This window comes from Dunckerocampus dactyliophorus, chromosome 12 (genome assembly GCF_027744805.1).
Source record: "Dunckerocampus dactyliophorus isolate RoL2022-P2 chromosome 12, RoL_Ddac_1.1, whole genome shotgun sequence".
Lineage (NCBI taxonomy): Eukaryota > Metazoa > Chordata > Actinopteri > Syngnathiformes > Syngnathidae > Dunckerocampus > Dunckerocampus dactyliophorus.
In genome coordinates, this window is record NC_072830.1 from 26,058,513 (window position 1) to 26,084,839 (window position 26,327).

The following is a 26,327-nucleotide window of genomic DNA, read 5'->3' on the forward strand; positions in this document are numbered from 1 at the left end:
AGTTCAAACAGGCGTGTCAAATCCAAACTCCCGTTCCTTTACCGCCACCCACTGATTGAGAGTAGTAAAGCCAAGAGCCAAAGAGTCATCTCTGTTCATGGGTAAACGCTATTGGGGAAACAAGTCGCTACGACTCAATATTTCCGTGTATTTTCCCTGTACTGTATAGTATATTATATATTCTATGTAATTTATTTTTTGGAATTGATTTTTGTAAACAAATATTATTGATAATCTATTCCCGATAGAGGGCTATATTAATCAACGCACACCAAACCTATCTTTATTAATTTATGTATTAACCTTCATTTAAAGCAATAGATAGTATCTGGATGTTTGCTTGTTGAACACCTAACACAAATTTTCATGTTAGAACATGCTCTTGTTTATTAACACAAGCGCTACTGCTTTGGCAAAATTGGCACAAAATCAACTCAACTTATTCAAATTTTATTAATTTTTCTAAAAAGGCATGTCTTTGCAATCAAACAATTTCACCATACGGTATATATACACCATACAGTGTGTGTGTGTATGTATACATACTGTATATGTGTGTGTGGAATGGGGAATATTGACCAAACAGTCTCAAGTGTACGTTCATAAAACATTCAAGAGGGAAAAAGAAGAAGAAAAACATATGAAAACCAAGTTTTGTGAAATTGATAAACTCAATATGTAAGGCAGTGTTTAAAAGGCACAGGCAGCACGGCAATACTGTACTGTAGTCTTGACTCTGAATTCACATTTAAGTTGTTGTGAACACACAGACAAGGTACATATTGTGGTGCACATGTGTAACGGATAGGGGGAGCTGCAGGAATTCTGGACCCCATGGTCCAAAAAAAAAAAAAAAAAAAAAATCACATTGGGTCCCCCTGAGCAGCTGTTGTCACCAAATCTCTAGTTTTTGGGCCCCATTGCAGCAGTGAGTGAGTGCATGGATTGCAAGTAGACCCTATACGGCACCCCGTCCATCCATTACCAATGGGTGACAGCTAGTGCAGCTGTTCAGCAATGTTAAGTAAAACCCCACTCCCCGACGCCTTAAGAGCCGTACTAGTTAGCGAGTTGACAGCCGGGACTTTTAGCCTACTGGCTAGCATTACTCAACTTGTATTCGGAGGGTGTAGATTAGATGCAGATCGAGCCTGGGCAGGGTGCAGGCCTGAACTGCATTTTATATATATATATATTCATATCAAACATGTACAAACAAATGGATGCCACATGTTATGATGTTACTGGCACTGGAATCATTTTCTTCAGTCAAATGCATTAAAATATACCACCAAGGAAGCCTGATGTAGTTACAAGTCATTTCAATGCTCTAACTTAGGATATTAGCATTGTATCTATACATTTTCATTCAATATTTTTTTAAATGCATGCTTGTATGAAAAACAAATACAGAAAAGAACCTTCTTTGCACCACCTGCCTGCTTCTCAAAAGTTAATTAGTATAATATGCATAAACAGAAAAATCCCTTGAGAAAACATAGTTGAACATGATTAGTACCTGTGCCTGTTTGCTACAACATTTCCCTCAAAATCTTGAAACAATGAAGTAAACTACTGTATAGTTTTAGCATGATTTCAATAAAAACTGCCTGCAGTGATTCATCCATAATGCAGTGTTACCTGATGTGCTATTCAAACAGCAACTGGTTTATAGTATTTAAAAAGCAACAGCATTAATCCTGAATATATTTTTTGTTGCATCATTTGCGTTCAGTGGATTAACACAATGCAGAAAAGCAGTTTGGGATGAACGAGTCAATAATTAAAAAGCTGACAAACTTGACTGTAACTTTTGTCACATTACTCATTAAAATGATCTTGAAAGAAGAAAAAAATCATTTGAAATGATGGCGTGATGTGTTTGCATTTTATAATTTCTATACCATGACTGAGTCTCCCTTTTGTCTGGAAAAAAAAAAATCCAGAGTGATGTGCTATAATATACACTGCTACACCCAGTCATCCTTTACAGTGCAGGAGACAAACACAATGCTGTGGGATGACAGACGACAAGTGCTGGTGGTCCAGACACACAGTTACATAGATTACTAGGAGACTAAAGCTGTGCAATGGGTTTGCTAAACAACCTGCAGAGGTAGGGCTTTCCTCTTTAGCTTCATGAACCAGGATGAAAATGAACGTGTTAAATGTTTTCAATTGCAGTCCTGATAAAATAAGATATAAAAAAAACAAACACTAATTAAAAGGACCACTAGAGTAGTTAGGCCGAGGGTTTTAACTCCACACGTCTTGTGAGTAGCGTCCCTTGGTCATCAGTTTCTTGATGTATTCCACCGCCTGCGTGCGCGCCATGCCTCCAAGCTCTTCTGCGATCTCGTAGAAGGCCGTCTGTACATCCTTTGCCATGTTTCTTGCATCCCTAAAAAGACAAACACAAAGATTTGTCTGTTCATGGTTTCTCGCTTGGTGTGTTTCCAAGTGTCCATCGAAAAGGAGATTTTATGTGTTACTACTTCAAGTCTGAGTTATCAAAACATCAATGATGTTCTGAAGTGCACCACTAGGGGATGCAAAAGCTCAAAGAAAAGACTTTGTATTTGGGTGCCCAAACTTTTTCCACCCAGGGCCTTGTACTGAAAAATTAAAGGATGCAAGGGCGGCTTTGATATTTCGTAAACCAACGTAGATATTAGGGGTGTCTTAGAATATTCAACTATTCGATTCGGAGGAGTCTGACTGAAGACATGGGGGTGCCCACAGATGCTGCTGCTCAGCATACATTTTTTTTTGTTCATAGAATGTCTTAGTTTTTGCTACAAATAACCTAGTTTGATACAAATTCTGCCTCATTTGTGTCAATAAAGAATTGAAATGACGTGTGTTTAACTGAAGACCTATACTTAACCAAGCTGGCAGCGCATACACAGAGGGAAGCCCAGTGTCTCTTCCAGATTTGCAGTGTTGTAGTTATTATGTTGCTCATATCGGCTCTGGTTTAACATCTTAAACTCAAGAGATTTTAGACATTGGATTTCGCAGTGCCATAGACTCGTCTCTGAGATCCCCAAAGAACCAGAGTCTACAGACACCACCCAGCCTGGCGAGCGGAAGTGCTCGCAAGAGGCGTCGGGAATGTAAACAAAGGCGAGGAAGGCGGAAGCTATAAGGTCAAAGCTAATACCGTAAAAAAGTACTGTTGTTGCACACCTACCATGTTTACTTGTACATCAGAGGGTTTTAAATGTACTATTTTAAAACACCTTTGTGTAAAATTTTCTTGTCATAATTATGACTTTATTCCCATAATATTTTGGCTTTATTCTCATTACATTAGAACTTTTTCTGCAGCATAATCTTTCAAAAACTACAACTTTGTTGTTTTGTTTGTTTCTCATAACATGGCTTTAAAAACTATTTTTTCCCTTAATATTTAAACTTTATGTTACTAGAATGACACTATTTTTCATCATACGACGATGTTATTACGACTGTTATAAATTACGACTTTTTCTTGTTGGATTACAACTTTTTTCTTTTAATATTTTGACTTAATTCTTGGAAAATTACTGCTGATTTTTACAGTTGTTTTTTTTTTAAGTCTTCTTCATTTAGAATGTACCGCAGACCGCACTTTGGATATCCCTGGTTTATATGGTCTGTCCATTGTTTTTTTTTTAATTGTTCAAATACTGCCACAAAAGAGAAAATTACCTGCAACTGAACATGATAAAATCCATAAAAGTTGACATTCAACAACAATTCATAAATGACAACACATACCCGCAAATGTAAATATGGGCGCTGTCTGAATGAATGAGCTTCCAGAGGTCCTCCTTATTTTTCTTCAAGAGGTGTTGCACATAAACCTTGAGTGTAGAGAACAGCATATAAGAAAACGTTGGATTTGTTGCAAAAAGATTTATTTGAAAAAAATGAAATCTTGAAATCCAAATAGAATTGACAAAATTAAAATATAATACCTATGTGGCCTGTGGCTTTTTTTTAGCATCCAGTGCGCTGTTTACCTAAACTAATTATTTGTTTACTTCCCCCACCCCCAATCAACATTGCACACAAGCCTGAGCACAGCGCAACTGCCCAAGTAAGACTGGTATCTTGGTAAAAGTCAGGTGACTTTGGACTAATGAGAGGAAACGTTGTTACCAGCGAATGTTAGGACAGTGGTCTCAAACTGTACCTTGTATTCCTGGTCTCTGGAGAAGGCAACGTTTAGCTGTGTTAGGACTTCATTCTTCTCAGCCTCCTCTAGCTCTTCTTGGTAGAGATAATCTTCATTCTTATGTCGGCAGCCAAAGTACATCACCGTCTCGCCAACTTCCTTTCCTGCACACGGACAGCAGAGACACAACATCAACAATATGTGACGTCATATTTGCTGTTGATGATCTTTTTCATGCTTTTAGGTTTAACATGAAGGACATGGTGGCCTATGCAAGCAGACTATGTCATCATATATGTGTTAATTTGTTATGTAGGGCGTAGGGTATCTCTTGCCACAAGTACGCAAACATCAAGTCTTTCTAACCTTGTGGAGACAAGCTGTCGTAAAAGTTCAAAGAGGGCCCCACGGCAGCTATAAATACCTTGCTGTTTGAGCCAGCCCCGCTCCTGGATGAAGCCCATGAAGGGAGCAATTCCTGTGCCAGGACCTATCATGATCACTGGGACGCTGGCCTTGAAGGGCAGGCGGAACTGGGATTTGCGGATGTACATGGGAACAGTGGACTTGTGGCCATTGTCAGTCACCAGTTTGTTCTTCAGCCAATTAGTGGCCACTCCTTTGTTGGTACGGTTTGTCTTTGTCTTATATTCCACCACCACAGCGCAGATGTGGATGCTGTTAGGGTGAACCTGTGGAACAGAGTTATAATCATCTTTAAAAGGTATTTACAGCAAACAATTTGTACATACAAATAAGGAACGTAATTCTTTTGTTTGTTGAAGAGAGACTTGCTTTAGAGGAGGAGGCTATGGAGTAATAGCGAGCCTGGAGACGAGGCAACAGCTCACACAGGTGGTCAATGGGGGGCCTTAAAGAGGGCATGTCCTCTAGAATGGCAAGGATGTTTCTACAGGGCTCCAGCACCCAACTCTGGTAGAGCGCCTGATAAGAAAACAGCAGGAAAAAAGACAAAAGTTATTCAATAGCACAAAATACACCTTATACAGTAGCTCAAGAGCACTTTTTTGATGATATTACAGTATAATTTATTTTTAAAATATGATCTACTTGAAATTATGGACAGCACATATACATGATATGTAAATATCTCAGATTCTAACTAAAGGCTCATTTCTGTCTTGTCCCGAGACAGGTAGACGTTATCCTGCAGTACAGTGCAGCAACATACCCCAGCTGACTAGACAAAGTAACATTTTTAACAAACAAGGACAAACAGGAGGTGCAGCTCATTTTTCCCCACCACACAGACCAGACTAAAAAGGACCAGCTGAGCTACAGTGACATGATAAGGATATCGCTACAGATGCCTTATGTCTTCATGTGCATTAGACTGTACATAGCCAAGTTGAGAAAAGTGCAATAGTGTACTGCATACAACCCTGATGAGGTGCAGAGATTTATTGCACATAATATCAAACACAGTAAAACACTGTAGCGTATTAAAGCCCAGTAAATAAAGAATTCTATCAATACGTAGATTGTATAAATAAATACATGCTGGATTGTATTGCACATGGCCATCTTGACACAAAACTCACACAGTATGAGATACGTGAAATGAAATAACTGAATTGCAGTCATCTTTGGCTATTGCATAATATCAATATATATCAATATAAAAACACTGGCTGTTGAATACTACTGTATCACAATTGGGCATGGGCATGATTAACTGCTAATGGCTAATTAGGAACATTGTTATAGACAATATATAATATATATAATATAATGTAACATTAGTTTCCTGGCGACCAGTCCAGGGCGTACCCCGCCTCTCACCCAAAAAAACTGCTGGGATAGGCTCGAGCATACCCACGACACTAGTGAGGACAAGCGTTACAGAAAATGGATGGATGGATAGATAGATAGCATTAGTTTCAACAAGTAGGGTATGTCTTGAAATGACATGGCAAGAGGGGTTTTATTAATTGGCAGAAACCAAGAAGAGGCACAGCAGCACCTTGGACTGTAAGTGGTGTAGATTGTGTTCTAAGCATACAGGTAGTGGCATGCCACAGTCTCTCAACTAGAATCAGTAGGGTCAAATGACTTTACTTTGTAACAGCTGGCTGTGAAGATGTTTAGAACCTCAGTCTCTCTATACAGTAAGCACTACAGAGTCATCATCTTAATGGAACTCTCATTTATCTTTGGCAACTTAAAAAAAAAAAACCCATCAACCCTCCACACTGACCTTTCCCTGGGGTGATGAGGACGCCATCTTGCGCATATTCTCCTGTTCTTTGGGGTCAGAAGCGTACTGTGCCAGCTCATAAAGAACGTTGGTACGAGGAGGGTGTGTGATGTCGAGGTAGTGAGTTAGAGCCGTGCGGTACGTAGTAGGGCAAGGGAACGGGTGTTTCTTGTTGGACTCCTCTGAAAAGTGAACATGATTCCATATCTAAATTAGTGGCATAACACAAATACAGCTCTATTTACTGACTAAAGATTGATTTTATTTCTTAAAAACATTTGCAACTGTGTGTGCAGCTGTCATAAAGCTGTTTGTTATTTGTCTACCAATTGTTAGCAAGAGGAGAAAGTATATATTGGACTATAATTCATTCCTAATCCAAGTGACATATAATTGCAGTACCATAATTATAAGTGAGCTGACAGTGCAAACAGAGATATCAGAGGAGAATTTCATGATAGATTGGAGGGAGGAGCTAGTTAAGTCAAAGTACTTTGCGCTTTCAATGCCATACCATCAAGGTTGTTCAGAGAGATAACCACATCAAGGTCCACTCCAAGGATCTGCCCCAACTTGTTCACCAACGCTGCGTCATTTGATGGGAAAACAGCCACATGGTCTCCTGACTCATATCTGCAATAATACAATGTCACAAGTTAGACTTCGATCTTACATTAGAAAGATGACAAGAACTGAATCAGTATGTATTGTCTTTATTAGCCAGTGACTCACCTGATCTTGGAGCCGGAAATGTCTAGTTCAAGGTGCATCAGGTGCCGATCACCTCCTTTGTTGAGTTTACGGTTGACAGTGACGGGGGCTAAAAAGGGGTTCTTTGAATCAAACGGCCTGTAAATGAGAGGGCATCATTTATGTCAGTCATCACATGGTGCTTTGCAAATAGTGCCAAAGCATAATATTTAATACAAAGCAATGTGTGTGTATACCGCATTTTCCTGACTATAAGTTGCACTTTTTTTTCATGGTTTGGCTGGTCCTGCGACTTGTACTCCGGAGAGACTTACATATGTTTATTTCACACTGACAGCCATGAGAGGGCGCTCTGGGCTTGTGTGCCAGTATCTGCTACTACTATCACTCCCTTACCACTGAAAATGTACAACTAAACATCAACTTATAAAGACAACTGAGAAAGATGGAACACAAATGCCCCCAAAAAGAAAATCATATTGTGCAGATTACAAGCTGCAAGTAAACTAGTTATATTGTGACGATTAGCCTAGAATTATCTGAATAACTGTAAGTTACATTAACGGACGCCTATTTAGCCTGTTTTTATTGTTATTACTAGAACTTGTCTTTTAAGATAAAATGTCTGTTCTTGGTCTCTGATTTTATAAAATAAATTCCCCCCAAAAATGCGACTTATAGTCCATATATGTTTTTTTTTCCCTTCTTCATTGTGCATTTTTGGCTGGTGTGACTTATACTCTGGAGTGACTTATCGTCCGGAAAATACGGTACGTGTCTCATTAAGCTATTGTTGGTTTAATGTCATTTGCGAAAAGGTTTCAGGATCAAATGTTCAGATTACATTAAAACAGAATGTTATAAAAGAAGTTCCATAGTAAATAATTACAGTAGAGCTGGGATGTACTGTATCTTGGGGTGCGGTCACACTTGTAGTTCGGTACATTAATATGGTCTGCACCAAAAGAAATATATAAATCAATAAAAACCTCAGTCAATTTGACTCTGCTTTACAAGGGAAAACACGCAGAACACGCCCAAAATCTGCATCCTTTAAAATGTCCACTGGGGGAGCAGAAAGCTTTCAGTGACCTTTCGTAAGTCTGCAGAAACGTTAATTTCTCTGGGACAATACTTACGGCTTCTGGACTTCAAAACTCTTCAGACGGCCAATCTCTCCAGTGAACACTTTATTCATGTTGATGTCGGTGTGCTCCTTCAGCTCATATTGTCGTATGCTACTTGAGAAAACAGCAGTCAGTTAACTTGAAACACTTGATATTTCAGAGAAAGTGTCATGCGCACTGCACCAAAAAAGAGCTTCTCGTGTAACATTATGTAATAGGATTAGGTGGAGGTATATTTCACTTGTGACAGTCAAGTGAAAAGAAGAGCAACAATGTTAATGTTACTATAAATTAACCTTGAGTCATCTCCTAAGGCTTCCACTCCGAAGTGCTCGCAGACTGCAGGCCAAAACTGCTCTCGCCATGAGACAAAGTCCTCTTCCAAACTGAGAGACAAAAGAAAAAGATGTGCCAATCATTATTAATAAGTAACAACCACAGAGACCATCATTAAAGTCACTGTAACTTTTTTTGACTTACTTGCCATCATCATCTCCTAAACCAAGGTCAAAGATGCGCTTGGCCCCAAGCTCTTCCAACCTTTTGTCCACATATTTCCCCATTGCGTTGTAGTGTTCATACGTCTTGTTCCCCAAAGCAAATACCTACAAGAAGCCATTTAGACTTACTGGTAAATAATAAATCATAAGGACAGTGGTAGATATTTGATGAGGCAGATGAGATGTTGCATACAGTCTCAGGCAAAATGTGAAAAAAGCTCCAAAATTACTTGGTATTTAAAAAAAACAACAACAACAAAAATAAATCACTGCAGTGGTGGAGTGGCTGTAAATCCAATGCATTCCTCCCAATGGGATAAAATTATCTGTTAGTAGGAAATGGTTTGAATTTTTTTCAAAACTCTTGCATGGAGATGGAGATAGAACAGAGAGTAGAAACATTCACTAGCATCAACAGAGTTGGGCAATCTTGTGGGCCACTGAACAGACTGTTTGACCCTGAATGTTCTTCATTACGGTGCGTGACCACCAAAATCTCCACCATTGTTCTTCAGAGCTACCTGTTCCTGTTTGACTATATCTGTATTCAATTATTAAAAAAAAAACAAAAACCATAAAATGTAAAAAAAAAAAAAATCTCTCGATATTAAAAAGATGCTTGATAAAAAATAAATAAAAACTCACCGTGTAGTTGAGTCCAGAGAGGTCTTCATCATTTTCCTGCAGCCAGTCATAGAAATCCTGGGCATTATCTGTCGGGTCTCCTTCTCCGTAAGTGGCCATGCAGAATATGGCTAGCGAGTTTTTGATCTCAGCTAGGCGAGACATTTCACCCTGAACATGACATCAGAGACAGAAAGCAGTGACTAACATGTACAGTATGTCATTTCTAAATTGTAAATGATTTTTTGCACATCATTGCCTGAGGTCATTGCAGTGTATGAAAGCCAAATCACTGATTTGCACATGCTATGAATTTGGGTGTTTTTCTTGCACAATCTGATGCAATACACTGCCGCTTGTCCGTCTGTGTTCAAAATAACTTGAAAAGTTCTGATGGATTTGGATTACATTTTCAGGAATTGTCAGACATAGAATATGGAAGAACTGATTAAATTTTGGGGGTGATCCAAAATGTTCCCAAAATTTACCCTTTTCCCTACAACTCACTATTATTATTACCTGCTACTACTGCCACATTTCTCAACCGATTCAAGCCATCCCAACATCAAACAGTTCAACACGTTCAGGACATTCAGTCTACCTATACAGGTATTTATACTGGAAAAAAACAAAATCTAAATTTGACCAAAATTCACACTTTTTCATATAAGTGCTATTACCTAATACTACTTCCACATTTCTCAACCGATTCAGACCTTTCCAAAGTCAAAATTCTCAACTCATTCGGGACATTTTGCCCTCCCGGTACATTGCGCTATCATGCTAGGTGTTAGCATGCTAATGTTAGCATTGCTAGCGTGCTAACATTAGCATACTAACATTTTTACCTATTTTCATGGGTAGACACATGTATAAACACTTAGCACTATCATGCTCGGTGCTAGCATGCTAACATTAGCATAGTATCATTTTTAGCCATTTTCATAGGTAGACAGTTATCCAAAGACTTAGCACTATCATGCTAGGTGTTAGCATGCTAATGTTAGTACATTAGCATTGCTAGCATGCTAACATTAGCACAGTAGCATTTTCAGAGCCATTTTCATGCTTTTCTAGTTATACATATATAAATGTAAGAAAAATTCCGAAAATTTCGAACGATGTGGTTTGTGTATTTTGTTTCAATGGTATAAGTTACCATGTCGTATTCCTCTGGGTCTGCAGCCATTCCTTTCATGCCATAGCGCTGAGCATCTTTAGACAGTCTGTTGGCAAATTCCTCTGCTGTGCCCGTCTGGGAGCCATAGAACACAATGATGTTCTTGCCCTGGAGGGAGGGGACAATAGCCAGAAATAACAATTAAAAATATTAATTTTATTAAAATACTAATAATAAAAAGAAGAATTTATTTAGGATTTTCTCAAATTTACACAGTGTCCCTTTGCCTGTTGTGTTGCCAGTGGTACTGGTGCAGTGCACAAAGTGGATGGAACCATGAAGACTACAGGTACCTCCAAATCCTTCAACTTCACTTCAAAGCAATAGCTAGACGACTGAAACATACACATCAGATGTTCTAACAGGACAATAAGAAAATAAAATTAAGCTTCTGGAATGTCCTTCCCAAGGCCCTGACCTCAACCCTACAGAATTTGTGAACCGTGTCCGAGCCAAGAAACCAACAAATGCTCGCGGATGCCTACAAAAAGCCTTGGCGATATCAAACTTGCTAAGGGACATTTAACCAAGTATTACAGTTGATGTACTTTATGTATATACAGTATTTCAACCTCTATATATAAACTTTAACCCTGTGTAAATTAGAGAATGACATCTAAATAAATTCAAATTTACGCAATGGTTGTTTTAAAAATAATTCAAGATATACTGTATAGTCATCCCACCAAAAAAATAAAAAGAACAGTTTAAATAAATCATTAAATGCCATAAATTGATGTGATATTCATTCCCATGGGTGTACAGTATGTAAACTTCTGGATACAATCAGGAACTTTTAGTAGTTACATGTTGACAGAAAACTAGCCAAAGAGTTGTCTGTAAAGTACATGTGTGTAGAACACAATGTCAAATTCAGGAAAAAAAAACAAAACTGGGGGACAAAGGTCTTTTCCACTAGCGTCATTGTATGTGAACTATTTGTGGAAAAAATAAAAAAAAAATCACACGATTCAAAACCAAACATCTTTGGAACCACATTGTTTAATCTTAATCCAAAGCATGAAGCATGTGTGGTTGCATCAGCAGGGAGCTGGTCTCAGGCCCTGTTCAGTATTGAAGTTGACATGTGTTCTGAGTCTGATGATCACAAGACAGCAGCTCTTTTAAGTGTGAATACACCACATTTAAAGCGCATGTGACCATATGATGATGCACACCAAATGGTCGCTTCATTATGTACACCACAATTAAAAGGAGATCCAGTCCCAGGCCTCTATTAGAAACTGCCTTTACAAAAGACAGGGTTTCCCACAGAACTACATGACATCATCGGGTAATTTGCGCAATTGGCGGTATGATCTAAAATATATATATATATATATATATATATATATATACACACACACATACATATATATATATATATATATATACACATACACATATATATATATATATATACACATACATATATATATATATATATATACACATACATATATATATATACACATACATATATATATATATATATACACATACATATATATATATATATATATACACATACATATATATATATATATATACACATACATATATATATATATATATACACATACATATATATATATATATATATATACACATACATATATATATATATATATATACACATACATATATATATATATATATATACACATACATATATATATATATATATATATACACATACATATATATATATATATATATATATATATATATATATATATATATATATATATATATATATATATATATATATATATATATGTATGTGTATATATATATATATATATGTATGTGTATATATATATATATATATATATATATATATGTATGTGTATAAGTACAGTAGAATAAAACAGTTTACAAAAAAGGCTATCGTACTGAGTCATCTCCGGTTTCGGACACACAGTGTAGTTGCTCTATGTAGTTGTTATAGGTGTTTCAATCTGGTAAAAAAACAAAAAGCGGATTAAAAAATATCATCCTGCAACTAAAATCTCCGATATTGGCTCTCAGATACAACAGTGTGTGCTAACGTGTTAATCGTGGAGTAGGAGTGGATGTTGGCCGTGTGTGTTTTTTGTTAAAGCCTGAAAAAGATGTTGCAGCTGAGAGCAAAGTTTCCTGTGGTGGCACAGAACTGGAAAGTTTAATACGACCAATCTCACCACGTATTTGAAGTAGCGTTAAACGGGAAACTCTCATGGCAAGAAGTCAAGAAATCATTAGCTTTAATAGAAAAAAAAAAAAAAAAAAAAAAAAAAAGATGCCCAGCCCCTAACGGTGGTGAGTAAAGTTGCATAAAAACACTTAACTGAGCACCTCAAACCTCGCTATTTTATGCCAGGCCGCCATTACATTGTGCATACAACTCGGAAGTGAAAAAGTCGTATTGGGACACGCCTCGTAGTAGTTGTATTATTGTCCTATTCATAATCATTTTTGTAATTTCCTGTTCATACGTCTGCTAACCCTCCAGTCGCAGGGGACTAGTCCTTAAGGAGTGAACTACTGTGGCTCCAATACATTCCTATATTGTTAGCAATATATGGTTATCACTGCTGACATTGAGAATCTGCAGCAGGACTTACCGTTTTCTTCATTTTCTCAATGAAACTCGTCTCTCTCGTTGTGGGTGCTCTGGGGAACAAAACATGTGTTACTTATTAGGCTAACATTAACTAATACATGCATCATTATTATAATAGGTTAAATATGTGTTTCGTGGCAAGTTGTCATGTCAGTCATGCTCTAAAATGAAGCATTACTAGAAAGACTGAAACTATTTCGAGTTTTTTTGGTCATGCCACTTTTAGACTCCACTACAGTGACGCTGTACTGTATGCATGAATGAAAAATATTTAACAACATAGATAACGTTTTAGCAGATTACATCAACATACATCTTACAGTCAGGGGAGATACCTTATCACTACGGCACTGTCCACAATGTTGCTTCATGGTTTTTGTACAAATCAAACCAGTGAGTGACAAAATAGTGGGGAAAAATCAAAGCAACAGACACAAGAGGCAAAATGTATTAGTGTAATGTATTCATGATCAGGAGGCTGAGGGGGCAGCTGCGGTTCAGTCTGCATTGAGGAATTAAAATGGTGGAATAAAAAAAAGGTGCATTTCATCAGCACATCTTAAAAATGCAGAACGCATGAGGACAGAAGTATCTACTGACACGCAGGTTTGTAATTCCTTATACTTTATATTCTCACTTGTTTAAAAACTTTCAATTAAAAAAAAAAACCTCTCCAAGTGACAACTGGCCATATGACAAAAAGCAATACAAATTCCTTCATTACATTTTTAGTTTTTACCCCACGGTCACGTATGTAATGTAATAATCTTACTGTGCATTCCTGCAGCAATTTCTGTTCTGTTTCAGTTACCCCCACAGATGGCTTGATGCAGTCTGCTGAGCTTCAAGGTGCTCACCCATGTCCATGGTCAGCCAGGTCATGTTCTCCTCTTTCAAGCCCTTTCCCTAACGCTCTGAGCTACGGGCTCACTCTTTTGATGGTGGTGCTAGAAAAATGTCTCCAGGTTGCTTCAACTAGTCTTTTGATACCTATTTTCGCATAAAACATATCTCCACTAGATAAACTGACACAATATCAAGTAGCCTGAGTTGATACGGGTATCTTATTCAGCTGTCAATACGACATGTAAAACTCTTTCTACACCCTCATGCATCTAGAATGCACAGCTTAGCCAAATTGCCCTAAACTTAAGGAACCCATTAGAATTCAGACATGAGAAGTGGATGCCAAACACTATAAAACAGGCTCCTGTGGTTAACACTTGTACTCCAGATTGAAATGTACAAGCAGATATTTGCCCTCAAGCTCAGGCAATCCTGTCAGATTTATCAGAGACTTTCAGAACATTATCAGATGGTCTGGGAAATGCCTGGACGGAAAGACAGCAAATGGACCCAACCTGAGCACATGGGGACAACTAGTAATGTTGGGAGAAAGTCTTACTGTAACAAAAGCTGACTTTCTGTGCAGCAGCCAGCTCAAATATTTTGCTCTCAAGTTCTTCTTTCTCTCCCTTGACATTCTTGTGTCTCTGTCACAAAATGCAGCGGAAACCTAAAAGTATTTATCATCTTTTTGGGTCCAGTCAGAACTTTGACACCCACATGTGAACTAACCATTACAACATGCTTTCAAAACAGTTTAGTGTTGTTTAGTAGAACAAGCTCATTGACCCTGGCAGTGTGACCACGTGAAGCTTGTGTAAGCTAGGTTTTCTATTTTTTTGGTGACTCATTATTGATGAAAACTCTACATTTTGTGGTCCAAAAGATTTATTCATTATCTCTTATATAACTTTCTGGAAACACTGGATAGAAACCAGTGCAGTTCACTTCTAAACATTTCACTACTACGCACCTCTAGGTCTGCCATGAGGTATACACTGGGCATCAGTACCGTATATTACAGTCACAGTGTTTTCGATGGGGAGGAAAGCAAGCAGGTTACTAACCTCTCAGCAGCATCTCTCCTGTCCTCTGGCAGGGAGAAAACACAGCCCATGGCATGTAGCCCTGCAGCTCAGCACAGCCACTATCACCGTTGGCAAGGCAACGCCACACCGTGAAGCGCCACACGTCTCAAAAGCAGGATGTCAACACTCGACAGCCACAAGATAGAATAAATAGACCCCGGCCCAGAAAGACACTAAAAAGCTTCACAAAGAGAGCTCTGCCTTTACCTCGGAGGCTCCAACATTATCTGAACTCAGCCTCTTCCTGTGCTGCTCCCTGAGTCGCGTTACGTCTGTTTCTCATACTCGCTCAACAACACTGCAAGCCCTGTCAGTGTCTGGACACAATGGTGGGAAACTGACTTTCCCATAAAATGTAGCAGAGCTGCAGACCCACACTTTTAACTCGCACCAACACACACTGAACCACTCTGGGGCTGAAAATGCCTCTCCCCTCATTCCCGCCCCCTTTTTCCTCTCTAGCCTGAAAGGTGTTAGGCACGAAAAAGTCTACAAGATCCATTCTGAGCATTTGGCTAGTCAACTAACCAAAGCCACTCCTCTGTGGACCACTAAAGGAGGGGGGGAGCTGAATGGTAGATTTTTGTCCCCCGCCCCCAACTCACTGGAGGAGAGAGGGGAATGCCATTGCTATGGCAACAACATTTATCATAAAAGGATTCCATTTGTGACAAGGCCCTGCGCCAATGGCAGAGTAGCTTCGCTAACGCGCACACACACACAAAAGAAAAAAGCAGGGGAGAGGGGAAACATTGGGGGGGGAAAAGTAACTTGGGGGAAGAAAGGGTTGCTTGTCTTTCGCCTCAACTTTCCACCTTTGGAGAGGCCTCACAAAAGAAGCTTGGCTCCTAGCCTTCTAATGGGTTCAGGGCCAAAAACAAAAGCACAGGAAATACATGGAAGACTACACCCCCTTCAAAACAGTTAGGTAATCATTGCTCTCTTGAATGGGGACAGCAGGCCATCTTGGCACTTGTTTCATTGTATGCCCCTTTCCTGTAACCCTGCCACTCCACAGATAGCCTAAAAACAACACATGCATCCTGAGAGTCTTCCCTCTGCCAATCAGCATTCGCACACCAAGTCAGGATCTTACAAACTAAACAGGTCCCTCAGTCGCTCAACTCAGAGCACATGGAGAGCATATCTTCAGGGGGTTACATTATTTTTGTTGTAGTTGGGTTGGGGTGAGTCTACAATTATATTTAGTAGTAGAAGAGTTCTGTGGAAACAAACCAACCCTCCATCACTCTGCTGATAAGTGACGAGGGGAGGGACCAGCCTAGGGAAAGCTGGCACACTTTGACACAAGGGAGGAAGCAGCGGACCAAAAGAGAAGACAAATTGAAAGTTCTCATACAGAATATAAAAGTCAGCCCATGTTTAACATTTAACGGTGAACTCACACACTTAAATGTGTCACAGGGTTTTATTGCAGAGCTCTTCAGAAGATTTTTAGTTTCAAATAGAGCACATGGATTTATAATTGCCTTTCCAGATCAGGAAAATGTGGCCACTAGCAGCACAGCATCAAGGGTGGTACACGCATACACTATCTATAATGCAAAGTCAGCTGTAGTTAGCCTGAATGTGAAGAGACTCACCTCCCAGACATGCAGTAATTGCCCTCTGAATGTTTGGCACTGCATTACATGTCCATCAGGCTTCACAGTAAATGGCGAGTATTGAATTACAGTCGTCCCTCGCCACATCACGCTTCAAATTTTGCGGCTTCACTCTCAGGTTTTTTCTAAAATATATTAGTGGGGGCATGAGAGAAAATAATTGAGAACCATTAGCCTAAATTAACCATGTTCAAGCATAAAAATAGCTACATGAGTTAAAATACAAATATAAGGCATTAAATACTACTGTACATATAACCAACGTCTTTGAATTCAAACAAGGTGTGAGTAATGTTCGGTGAGACACACAAGAACAGGCTTTTAGTGCAGGTCTGAATTATCTCACGACAGCCACAATAATCCCTAATAACAACAACGCTGTCACTTCCAGTCCGCCCCTCACTCAGCTCCCCTAGGGAACACATTTACAGTAAAACACACAAACACAAGTTTGATATTTATGTCTTAAAAAGGGCTTATTTACTCTTATTGTATCTACTACATTGAGTAATATGAGTGTAAAGGTGACTAGATGACTATAGGGGTGTTATTTCATGTCTAGAGCGCTCTAATAATGTTTAAAAAAATGTATTTAGAAGGCCATGAACAGATTTTCTAACTGCAAAAATATTCCATCCATCCATGAGTCCACGCTCTGCGATTCGCTGGCGACCAGTCCATGGTGTGCCCCGCCTCTTGCCCGAGGTCAGCTGGGATAGGCTCCAGCATACCCCCACGACCCAAGTGAGGAGCGGCATGGAAAATGGATGGATGGATGGATGGAAATAAGAAGTCCTTCTTCACAGAAATTCACTTATCACGCGTTTGGAAGAAATTAACCGTGATAAACGAGGGATTACTGTAATTGTTTCTCCATATAGGGGATACTTCTTTTTACAGTGGCTTGGGGCACAGTCAGGATGCAGCATTCGCAACCCTGCAAATTTGATCAATATTTTTTTCTTAATTTGTGAGGAAACCGGCCCTTTTGTGCTTTTTCTCCCCCAAAATAGGCTGCTTTTTTCAGAAAACCCATCTCATTCATCCTATGTCAATCATAATTTATAAATACGTAATAATAAAGCATAAAATGTCAGCATGACACATAACCGTATACTGTGCATGTTTGTCCATCCATCCATTTTCTATACCGCTTCATCCTCATTAGGGTCGCAGGGGCATGCTGGTGCCTATCCCAGCTGACTTCGACAGGCAGGGTACACCCTGGACTGGTCACCAGCCAATGGCAGGGCCTTACATGTTTGTGTGAGGCTGTAATGGGTTTCGTTTGTACCTTGTACTTGCTGCTGGTGGCGCCACATCCACAGGAAAAGAGCATGAGACTACAACCTGCATATCTCTCATTCAAGAGCAAGTCTTCAATGTGGTTGTTTTTGCTGGGAGTTTTCGGGATCTTTAAAGTTGTCTTTATTCACTACAATGCCGCCCTTCCCACACCGTCTCAGAACTTTGGCAAAAAAGTCATGCGCCACAAACAGGTAATTATGCTTCTATGCATTTACATTCAACAAAAATATAAACGCAACACTTGTTTTTGCCCCCATCTTTCATGAGCTGAACTCAAAGATCTAAAACCTTTTCTATGTGCATATTCTATGCATATTTCTCTCAAATATTGTCGGCAAACCTGTCTAACCTTGTGAGCACTTCTCCTTTGCCGAGATAATCCATCCACCTCATAGGTGTGTCATATCAAGATGCTGAATCTCCTTCGCATAGAGTTGATCAGGTTGTTGATTGTAGCCTGTGGAATGCTGGTCCACTTCTCTTCAATGGCTGTGCAAAGTTGCTGGATATTGGCAGGAACTGGAACACGCCGTCGTATACGCTGATCAGGGAGTACCCCAAACATGCTCAATGGGTGACATGTCCGGTGAGTATGCTGGACATGCATGAACTGGGTTCATGTTTTCAGCTTCCAGCAGGGATTGTGTAGAGATCCTTGTAACACGGGGAAGTGCATATTATCATGCTGCAAGATGATGGTGATGGTCATGGACGAATGGGACAACAATGGACCTCAGGATGTCGTCATGGCATCTCTGTGTATTACATCACATCCATAACATAACCCTGCCTATGCCATAACCCCGCCTCCACAATGACATAATCAAACTGCTCACCCACAAAACGCCATATACACTGTCAGCCATCTGCCCTGTGCAGTGAAAACCAGGATTCATCCATAAAGAGAACACCTCTTCAAAGTTCCAGACACCATCGAATGTGAGAATTTGACATATGCCCAATTGCCGTCGGTTCCGATGACAATCTGCAGTCAGGTCGAGACCCCAATGAGGACAGCCAGCATGCAGATGAGCTTGCCTGAGACGTTTCTGACAGTTTGTGCAGAAATTCTTTGGTTATGCAAACCAATTGTTGCCAAATTCTCTGAAATGCCTTTGAAGATGGCTTATGGTAGAAAAATGAGCATTCAATTCTAAAGCACACCTGTGCAATGAGCATACTGTCCAATCAGCATCTTGATATGCCACACCTGTGTGGTGGATGGATTATCTCGGCAAATGAGAAATGCTCACTGAGAACAGATTTGACAGATTTGCAAACAATATTTGAGAGAAATAGGCCTTGTGTGTACATAGAACAAGTCTCATATCTTTGAGTTCAGTTCAAGAAAAATGGGAGCAAAAACAAAACTTGTGTTTGTACTTTTGTTGAGTTTAGCGTGGAGCCTGGGCAGCTGGCCAAAGGACTGTTGCGCATGCTCCGTAGTTTACCGTGCCTGAAGACGAGAATGGATGTAAATAGTAGCAGTTCATACATTATAGCAATCGAATTGATCTTATTTATTATGCATTGTGTAAAACTAAGACAGGAACAACATCCAGTTAAAAGCACAAAATGAATACAGACACACCATCCACCAGTATGACCCCGGCGTTTGTTTTTCAGAGAGAAGATTATACGTCGCTAGCATGAATTAGGCTGTGCACAAGGCAACAAACAAATATGCAAATTACCACTCAATAATGTCATCAAATCTTACACTTATGCATTCACACATAGTATCAGGATTTGGGACCAAATATGAGGTGAAAGAAAAGTGGGAAAATATCCGTGCAGTCTGAGAGAAAGTTAGATGCTGTGTTCAAGGACCATCGAACAAAGTGGGACTGGTCGCCACTTCCAACAAACAACATAAACATGCAAAACTGTGGGATTTCTAACTGTATATTATTTTGTGAATGAAATAATATTTTCAAAATTTATATCCATTTACATACAATTTGATGTCGTTATTTACAAATCATTGTTGTTGGTTTTTCTTTAAGTGTTTTTTTTAATCATTGCGCCTGAAAGTTTGCCCGGCGGTTGGAAACCCCTGCTTTACAGCATGCGTGGGGATATGATGTGCTCGTTTACATCCTTGAAAAGACAGTAAGAATGCCACTTTTATAGAATGGGCTTCTTTATTTTATCATGTCTACATCAACAAATGTAACCATTAAATCATATCAAATCAAATCCTATTGTTTGTATGCTGTATTGAATCGTTTTTAAAATATTAATTTTTTTAAACGTATCGTAACCCGTGTATCTACACGCATATCGAATTGTCTATCACAAGGAGATTTACAACCCTACTAAGTTTCATTTACAAAAGTGTGGTGTTCTTTCTTTTGAAAATGTTGACTTTGAATTTGTTTAGTCAAAATTAAGTGACAGTACTGTTGGCTATTACTCTCAAATGATTTGGAATACAGTAGTACCTCGCATAACGTAAACCTCCTTTTACATAAATTATACATAAAATAATAATAATAAAATTGAACATAAAGAATTTATGTTTAAGTTTTTGCATCGTATTACAGAAGAAATTCCATATAACATAAAGTGTCAAGTCAGTGCAAGTCTTTTTTTTTTTCAATCAACTTTATTAATGCCTCAAGTCGGTGCAAGTTCAGACTAACACTTGGTGACGCCTTCTGACGCATCACGCTCTCATTTGCTGATTTTCGGGGCACCGTCTATGCTCTCATCTCATTGGCTGAGTTATACAGCACGTACGTGAGTTTGTGTGAGAGACAGGCTTCTCCCTTCAACCTCCTTCCTCTTCGTAGTCCCCCTTAAACTAACTTAAACAATTAGGTTAAGTTACAAATCAAAATTTTGCACACAGCGTTATCGTGTAGTGCGTGTGCGTTTGTCTGTGAGACCAGCTGACTCTTAGACTCTTTGAGTCACGTTTCAACTCAGGCTAGTCCTCCTCCTCCTTCTTGCCTCCACTTGCGCTCCTGATCAAGACATCTTGTGAACGGTAGGATTGTTTTTGGTTTTCAGTTTTATTCATTTACAGTAATCTTATTTATTACCTTATTTTATATTGGAATGTTACTCTACTATGTTTATACTAATGTTTTCTGATATTTTCCCACCATATTTGGTGGACTTTGAATATTTTGAAGTGCCAAAGGGGTGAGTTTGGGAAGATCTTGGAACAGATTAGGCTATTTACATGTATTTTATGCTTCGTATAACATAAAAACTCTATAACATAAAGGTTCTCGGAACGGATTATTTACGTTGTAGCAGCGTCTACTGTGTATACAGTATAAAAGAAACAAAAAGGGCACTCACATTGTTTCAAGCTTCTTAAATTCAGGGATTGGTTCAGGCTTCTTGCGGGACATGAACCAATAGATGAGAAGGCCGACAATCAGGGAGAAAAGGAACAGGTCAAGGTTGCTGAAAAGGGGCTCATCCTCATCAGTCATGGCTTGTGTGTGAGTGGTGGTCTCCGCGTCCATGTCTCCTATCCTCTAGTCAGGGGAAAAAAAAGAAAACTATCTTAAAAAATGTATACCTCGCAAATATGAAATAACAAATACATGGTAATTCTATGTTGTTAATTTTGTGGTATGTGTGACTTTAATAATTTACAAAAAGTATCTACAGTATATAACCTCCAGCTTAGTCTACAGCAGGGGTCACTAACGTTTTTTCTTGTGAGAGCTACTTTTACAAAATGAAAATGGCAAAGAGCTACTCATTTTTGGAACAATTATTTTTATAGCTTATTTCAACCCAAACAAACCGAATATGCTTGTTTTACCAGAACATTAAGAACATGCTGGTATCCACAACTCACATTTTGCTTTTCAGAATGCATTTTTTGTTAGTGTTCTCACATTATTAACTGAAAAGCTGAATGAAAAGCAGGCTTGAGGGCGCCTCGTGGTCGTGGGGGGCTATCTGGCGCCCGCGGGTACCACGTTGGTGACCCCTGGTCTACAGTATCTTACTTCAACAAATTAAGTTTAAAGAACTTAAACTTACAGTAGAACTACTCAGCAATTGGTAGTTTTGATAAGTTAGGGAGATGACAGGAGAGGAAACAATGTAGATGAATGAAGGAAGGAGGATGGTATAGAACTGGTTAAACTGCATAGAGAAATATGACGACTAACAGATGTGGCCGATGCTCTATTTTCTCTAGACAATGGTAGCGCTTGTGCAGGGATTATTGGACAATTGGCTAAACTCAACATTTTGCATGTTACTGTTTAAGGCAAGCGGAATTTCTAGTCGAGCTACAAGAGTGCTTCTCAAATAGTGGGGCGGGCCCCCTTGGGGGGGCAGCGGTGAACATATTAACAGCACTTTCAATGTTACTGCAGACCTGTACCAATTTATGTTACTCAACATGCAATATGACTCACACCTGATACACCTGAGTGTTTGAAATGGGGGTGGGGTGATTTCTGTTCCCTGGGGAATGAAAATGAAAATTTGTAGTTTCTTCCTGGATATTCAAGTGCATTCTAAAAATTCTGACTGCATTCTGAGTGCATTCCTAATATTAGGGCCCATTCTTGTGTAACCGGCCCGAATGTTTTGATCATGTTAAACACTTTTGAGATGGATTCGAAGTAAAATTTTTTGAATGGCAGTCAAAAGGTATTCTAAATATTCTTACAGTATTCCAAACATTGTGGTAGCATTTGGAAAAAAAAAAGCCTCTGAAACGTCACCATGAAGAGTAACCTTATTCACATGACTTCACCAGCAGCCGCTGGCGTGGACATTGCAGAGGTGCTCAAACCCAAGAACCCCACTGGAACGTCACTCACCATGGACGCAGCGCCAATTCCCTGAATATCGGCCTAATCAAATATTGAGCCAATATCAGCACAAATCATATATACTTTTATTGCTTGTTTAGTAGCGTGGAATCTTAGAAAAGACTTGATCAAGTGATATTACCCAAACACAGAATAACAGTCGGCAACAGTAGGAATGAGAAAAACTATCCATTTACTTCTTGATGCATCTGGTGTATAGTTTTATTGTCAACAGGCATATGTCGCAAGGCTCAATATGTTCACTGAAGCTTTTAAACCCGACATTACTCCCCATCGACAGGGGCTGCCTCTTTTCTGTTATAAGCCAATGACTTTTTGCAGCTTCGAGAGAGTTTGTGTCAAATGTGTGAAACAGTGGTGGGTGTTTGAAGGAGCAGCGGTCTTGCGAAAACCCTCTTTACGTTGCTTTGTGACGCTGCTTCAAATGCGCGATGAGGTTGGTTGTATTAGACTGCCCCAGTTCTGTGCCAACACGGTAAACTTCTGCGACAAGTGTTGCACTTAGCTCCTACGCCTTTTTCAGACTTGAACGCAAAATACTGCCACACGCCCAACATCGCTCCTACTCGTGCTAAACATGCTGTTGTTGTGATCACATGAGCTCTGCATGCTGAATAAAAGTGCTGCTGGTGGTGACGGCATGGAGCCTGGAATAGACTGCTTGTATCGGGGTGCCAATATCAGACATTTTAGATGGAGGCGGATTTAATCTGATACGTATGGACTCTAAATTGTCCACAGGTATGAATGGGAGTGTGAACGGTTGTTTGTCTATGTGTGCCCTGCGATTGGCTGGAGACCAGTCCACGGTGTACCCCGCCTGTCGCCTGAAGTCAGCTGGGATAGGCTCCAGCATACCCCCGCGACCCTAATGAGGAGAAGCAGCATAGAAAATGGATGGATGGATGGATGGATGCTTTTTTGTTTTTTTTTCCCCTGATATAGGACAGATATCAATATCGAATGGGGACACCCCTAACTGTTGTTGTTGCTGTCTACTTATCACTGACTAACGAGATAAAAATGTATGATTTTAAGTCTATTTGAACTTAAACTTAGTGTATACATGCAAGGGGCAACTGGTTTCCATCCATCCATCCATGTTCTTCCGCTTATCTGAGGTCGGGTCGCGGGGGCAGCAGCCAAGCAGGGTAACGCAGACTTCGCTCTCCCCGGCTACTTCATCCAGCTCGTCCCGGCGGATCCCGAGGAGTTCCCAGGCCAGTTGAGAGACATAGTCTCTCCAATGTGTCCTGGGTCTTCCCCGAGGCCTCCTACCGGTCAGACATGCCCTGAACACCTACCCAGGGAGGTGTCCGAGAGGCACCCTGAGCAGATGCCCGAGCCACCTCATCTAGCTCCTCTGAAGGCAAAGCAGCAGCAGTTCTACTCTGAGCTTCTCCCAGATGACTGTGCTACGGACCCTATCTCTTGAAAATATCTTCTGCATCTTGACATCTCGGCTCGAATCTCCGTTGGGCACCTCCGTGTGGAGTTTGCATGTTCTCCCCGTGCGTGCGTGGGTTTTCTACGGGTACTCCGGCTTCCTCCCACATTCCAAAAACATGCATGTTAGGTTAATTGGCGACTCTAAATTGTTTATAGGCATGAATGTGAGTGTGAATGGTTGTTTGTCTATATGTGCCCTGTGATTGGCTGGCGACCAGTCCAGGGTGTACCACTCCTTTCGCCTGAAGTCAACTGGGATAGGCTCCAGCATACCCAGAACCCAAGAGAGGATAAGTTTTACTTGAATTGCAGTGCATTCACATTTTAAAAGGACATCACCCGAACACACAAAGTGGTGAGAAGTTTTTTTTTACTTTTTATGTTTTGATGCCCTATCTCAAGGTTGATTGCGCAAGTTGCCATCGCAATGTGACTGACTGAAAAATATACCTGCTTTGTGAGACATGAACTGTATTACTATTTTCTTTAGTCACAAATTCCCATTCAAAGCTTAGTCGTTTTATTTTGTGCATCAGCAAACTCACATATTTGCCTTAATTCGACCACTGCATCTTCTGCATGTGTGCAAACATGAGTTTTGATATTTTTGTGTAGTTCAAATGTGAGTGTGTTTTGTTAAATCCCTGTCATAATACCTATTTTCAGTGATTATGTCTGTTAATGTGTAGGCTGTTATATCAATCTTGATTGAAGTTAATGAGTGGCGTGTCAGCCTTGGAAGAGGTATGATAAAATGCTGAGTTTTTCCTGAAGAAAAAATATGATATAATAATATAATAAATGAAATGGAAAGTTTTTTTTGTTTTTTTTGTTGTTTTTTTTTTAATCAGAAGAAAATGTTATTAACAGTTTCACATTCTAAAACCTCTGTATGGATGATGTGAACTGCACAAGTGTGTTGTGTTTAATTTTTGCTTGTCAAACTGCCTGCCAGACATGACAGTTCCAGTTAACCACGTTAAGATCAACTTCAACATTTAATGATTGTTTTTTTCTGTTTACCACGCTTCCCAAGGGAAGGGCAACAAGGACAAAGTTAACTATTAAAGGGTACTACAGGTCAACAGCTTGCTTTATTATTCTGCAAGCATACGCAATTGAAATGCATCACATAAACCTGAATAACTGGAGATACTCTCTTCCAAATCAACGAAAGGAGCCATCTGCAGTGTTTGCTCTTAATGTAATAAGTTGCAAAGCTCCAAAACATACTGTGAAAATCCTCAATGTAAGTGCGCTCCTGCTGCACAAACAACTAATAGAGCATGCATTCAACACGAGATGTTTGTAATTGACCAATGTAATTTTGTGGAAACTGACAAGGCTATCAGTCAACCTGCTGAAGACCTACTCCGGACCCGTCATCCGTGTTATGAACTCACAAGTGATAGATTCACAATCATATGAAACTTGGGTTAGTCGCTAATTCGAGTCTAATAAAAGAGGCTTTAAAAGTCTGTAGCCTCCGGGTGATCACAGTGACGATGGATTGGACACGAACAGAAAATACAGCATTCGACAATCAACGTGATGGCATGATTAAATTCCTTATATGTTCCTCTCAACCACCTCAGCTTACTTGACTGAAGTATCGCTAAACACATTTAAAACAAATAGCGAGAGTGGTTTTGATTTGCCTGCACCAATAACCAACGTTACAATACTAGTATCCACCACAGGGTATACACTTTAAATCACATATATCTTATACAACAACAGGCAAACCCTGACTTTAGCCTCACATTGCGTAACTAGTCTACACTTTTAAGCCATTTTTGTCTCAAGTACAACACACATCCTGTATGTTTTAGGGTTTAAAAAGCCGTGGCTTCCCAAAGTGTACTTCCAATCAACTGCCATTCAGTCAATATAAAGATAATTGAATTAATCTAAGCGAAATGTCATGCTTACCTTTTCGCCTATCAAATTTACGTTCACAGTGCTCCAATGCGGAAGGAAACTTTACGCCATGTAGGATCATACCATCTCAGTACTGGACGCGGGGGTGCTCACGCTGGGTATTTAAAGTAAACTATACAAAGTGGT

At 39.6% G+C, this 26,327-nt stretch overlaps 1 protein-coding gene across 4 annotated transcripts; it reads right to left on the reverse strand.

Moving 5' to 3' along the window:
* Window positions 1–1,767: 1,767 nt before the first annotated feature.
* Window positions 1,768–26,267, reverse strand: porb (P450 (cytochrome) oxidoreductase b). 4 transcript variants are annotated; one of them, XM_054794661.1, is made up of 16 exons: window positions 26,193–26,267; window positions 21,307–21,488; window positions 13,129–13,177; window positions 10,502–10,630; window positions 9,364–9,513; window positions 8,699–8,823; window positions 8,515–8,604; window positions 8,231–8,329; window positions 7,113–7,229; window positions 6,895–7,013; window positions 6,381–6,562; window positions 4,958–5,107; window positions 4,587–4,854; window positions 4,181–4,326; window positions 3,763–3,848; window positions 1,768–2,401 (listed from the first exon to the last, which is right to left on the reverse strand). In XM_054794661.1, the coding sequence occupies exons 2-16, from the start codon at window positions 21,474–21,476 to the stop codon at window positions 2,257–2,259; spliced, it is 2,025 nt and encodes a 674-aa protein (XP_054650636.1). In that variant the 5' UTR covers window positions 21,477–21,488; window positions 26,193–26,267; the 3' UTR covers window positions 1,768–2,256. The 4 variants fall into 4 exon arrangements, with proteins under 4 accessions (XP_054650636.1, XP_054650638.1, XP_054650637.1 ...); XM_054794663.1 differs by lacking the exon at window positions 26,193–26,267 and adding an exon at window positions 16,666–19,450 and having other exon boundaries at window positions 21,307–21,421; XM_054794662.1 differs by lacking the exons at window positions 21,307–21,488; window positions 26,193–26,267 and adding an exon at window positions 15,041–16,623.
* Between the last annotated feature and the right edge of the window lie 60 nt (window positions 26,268–26,327).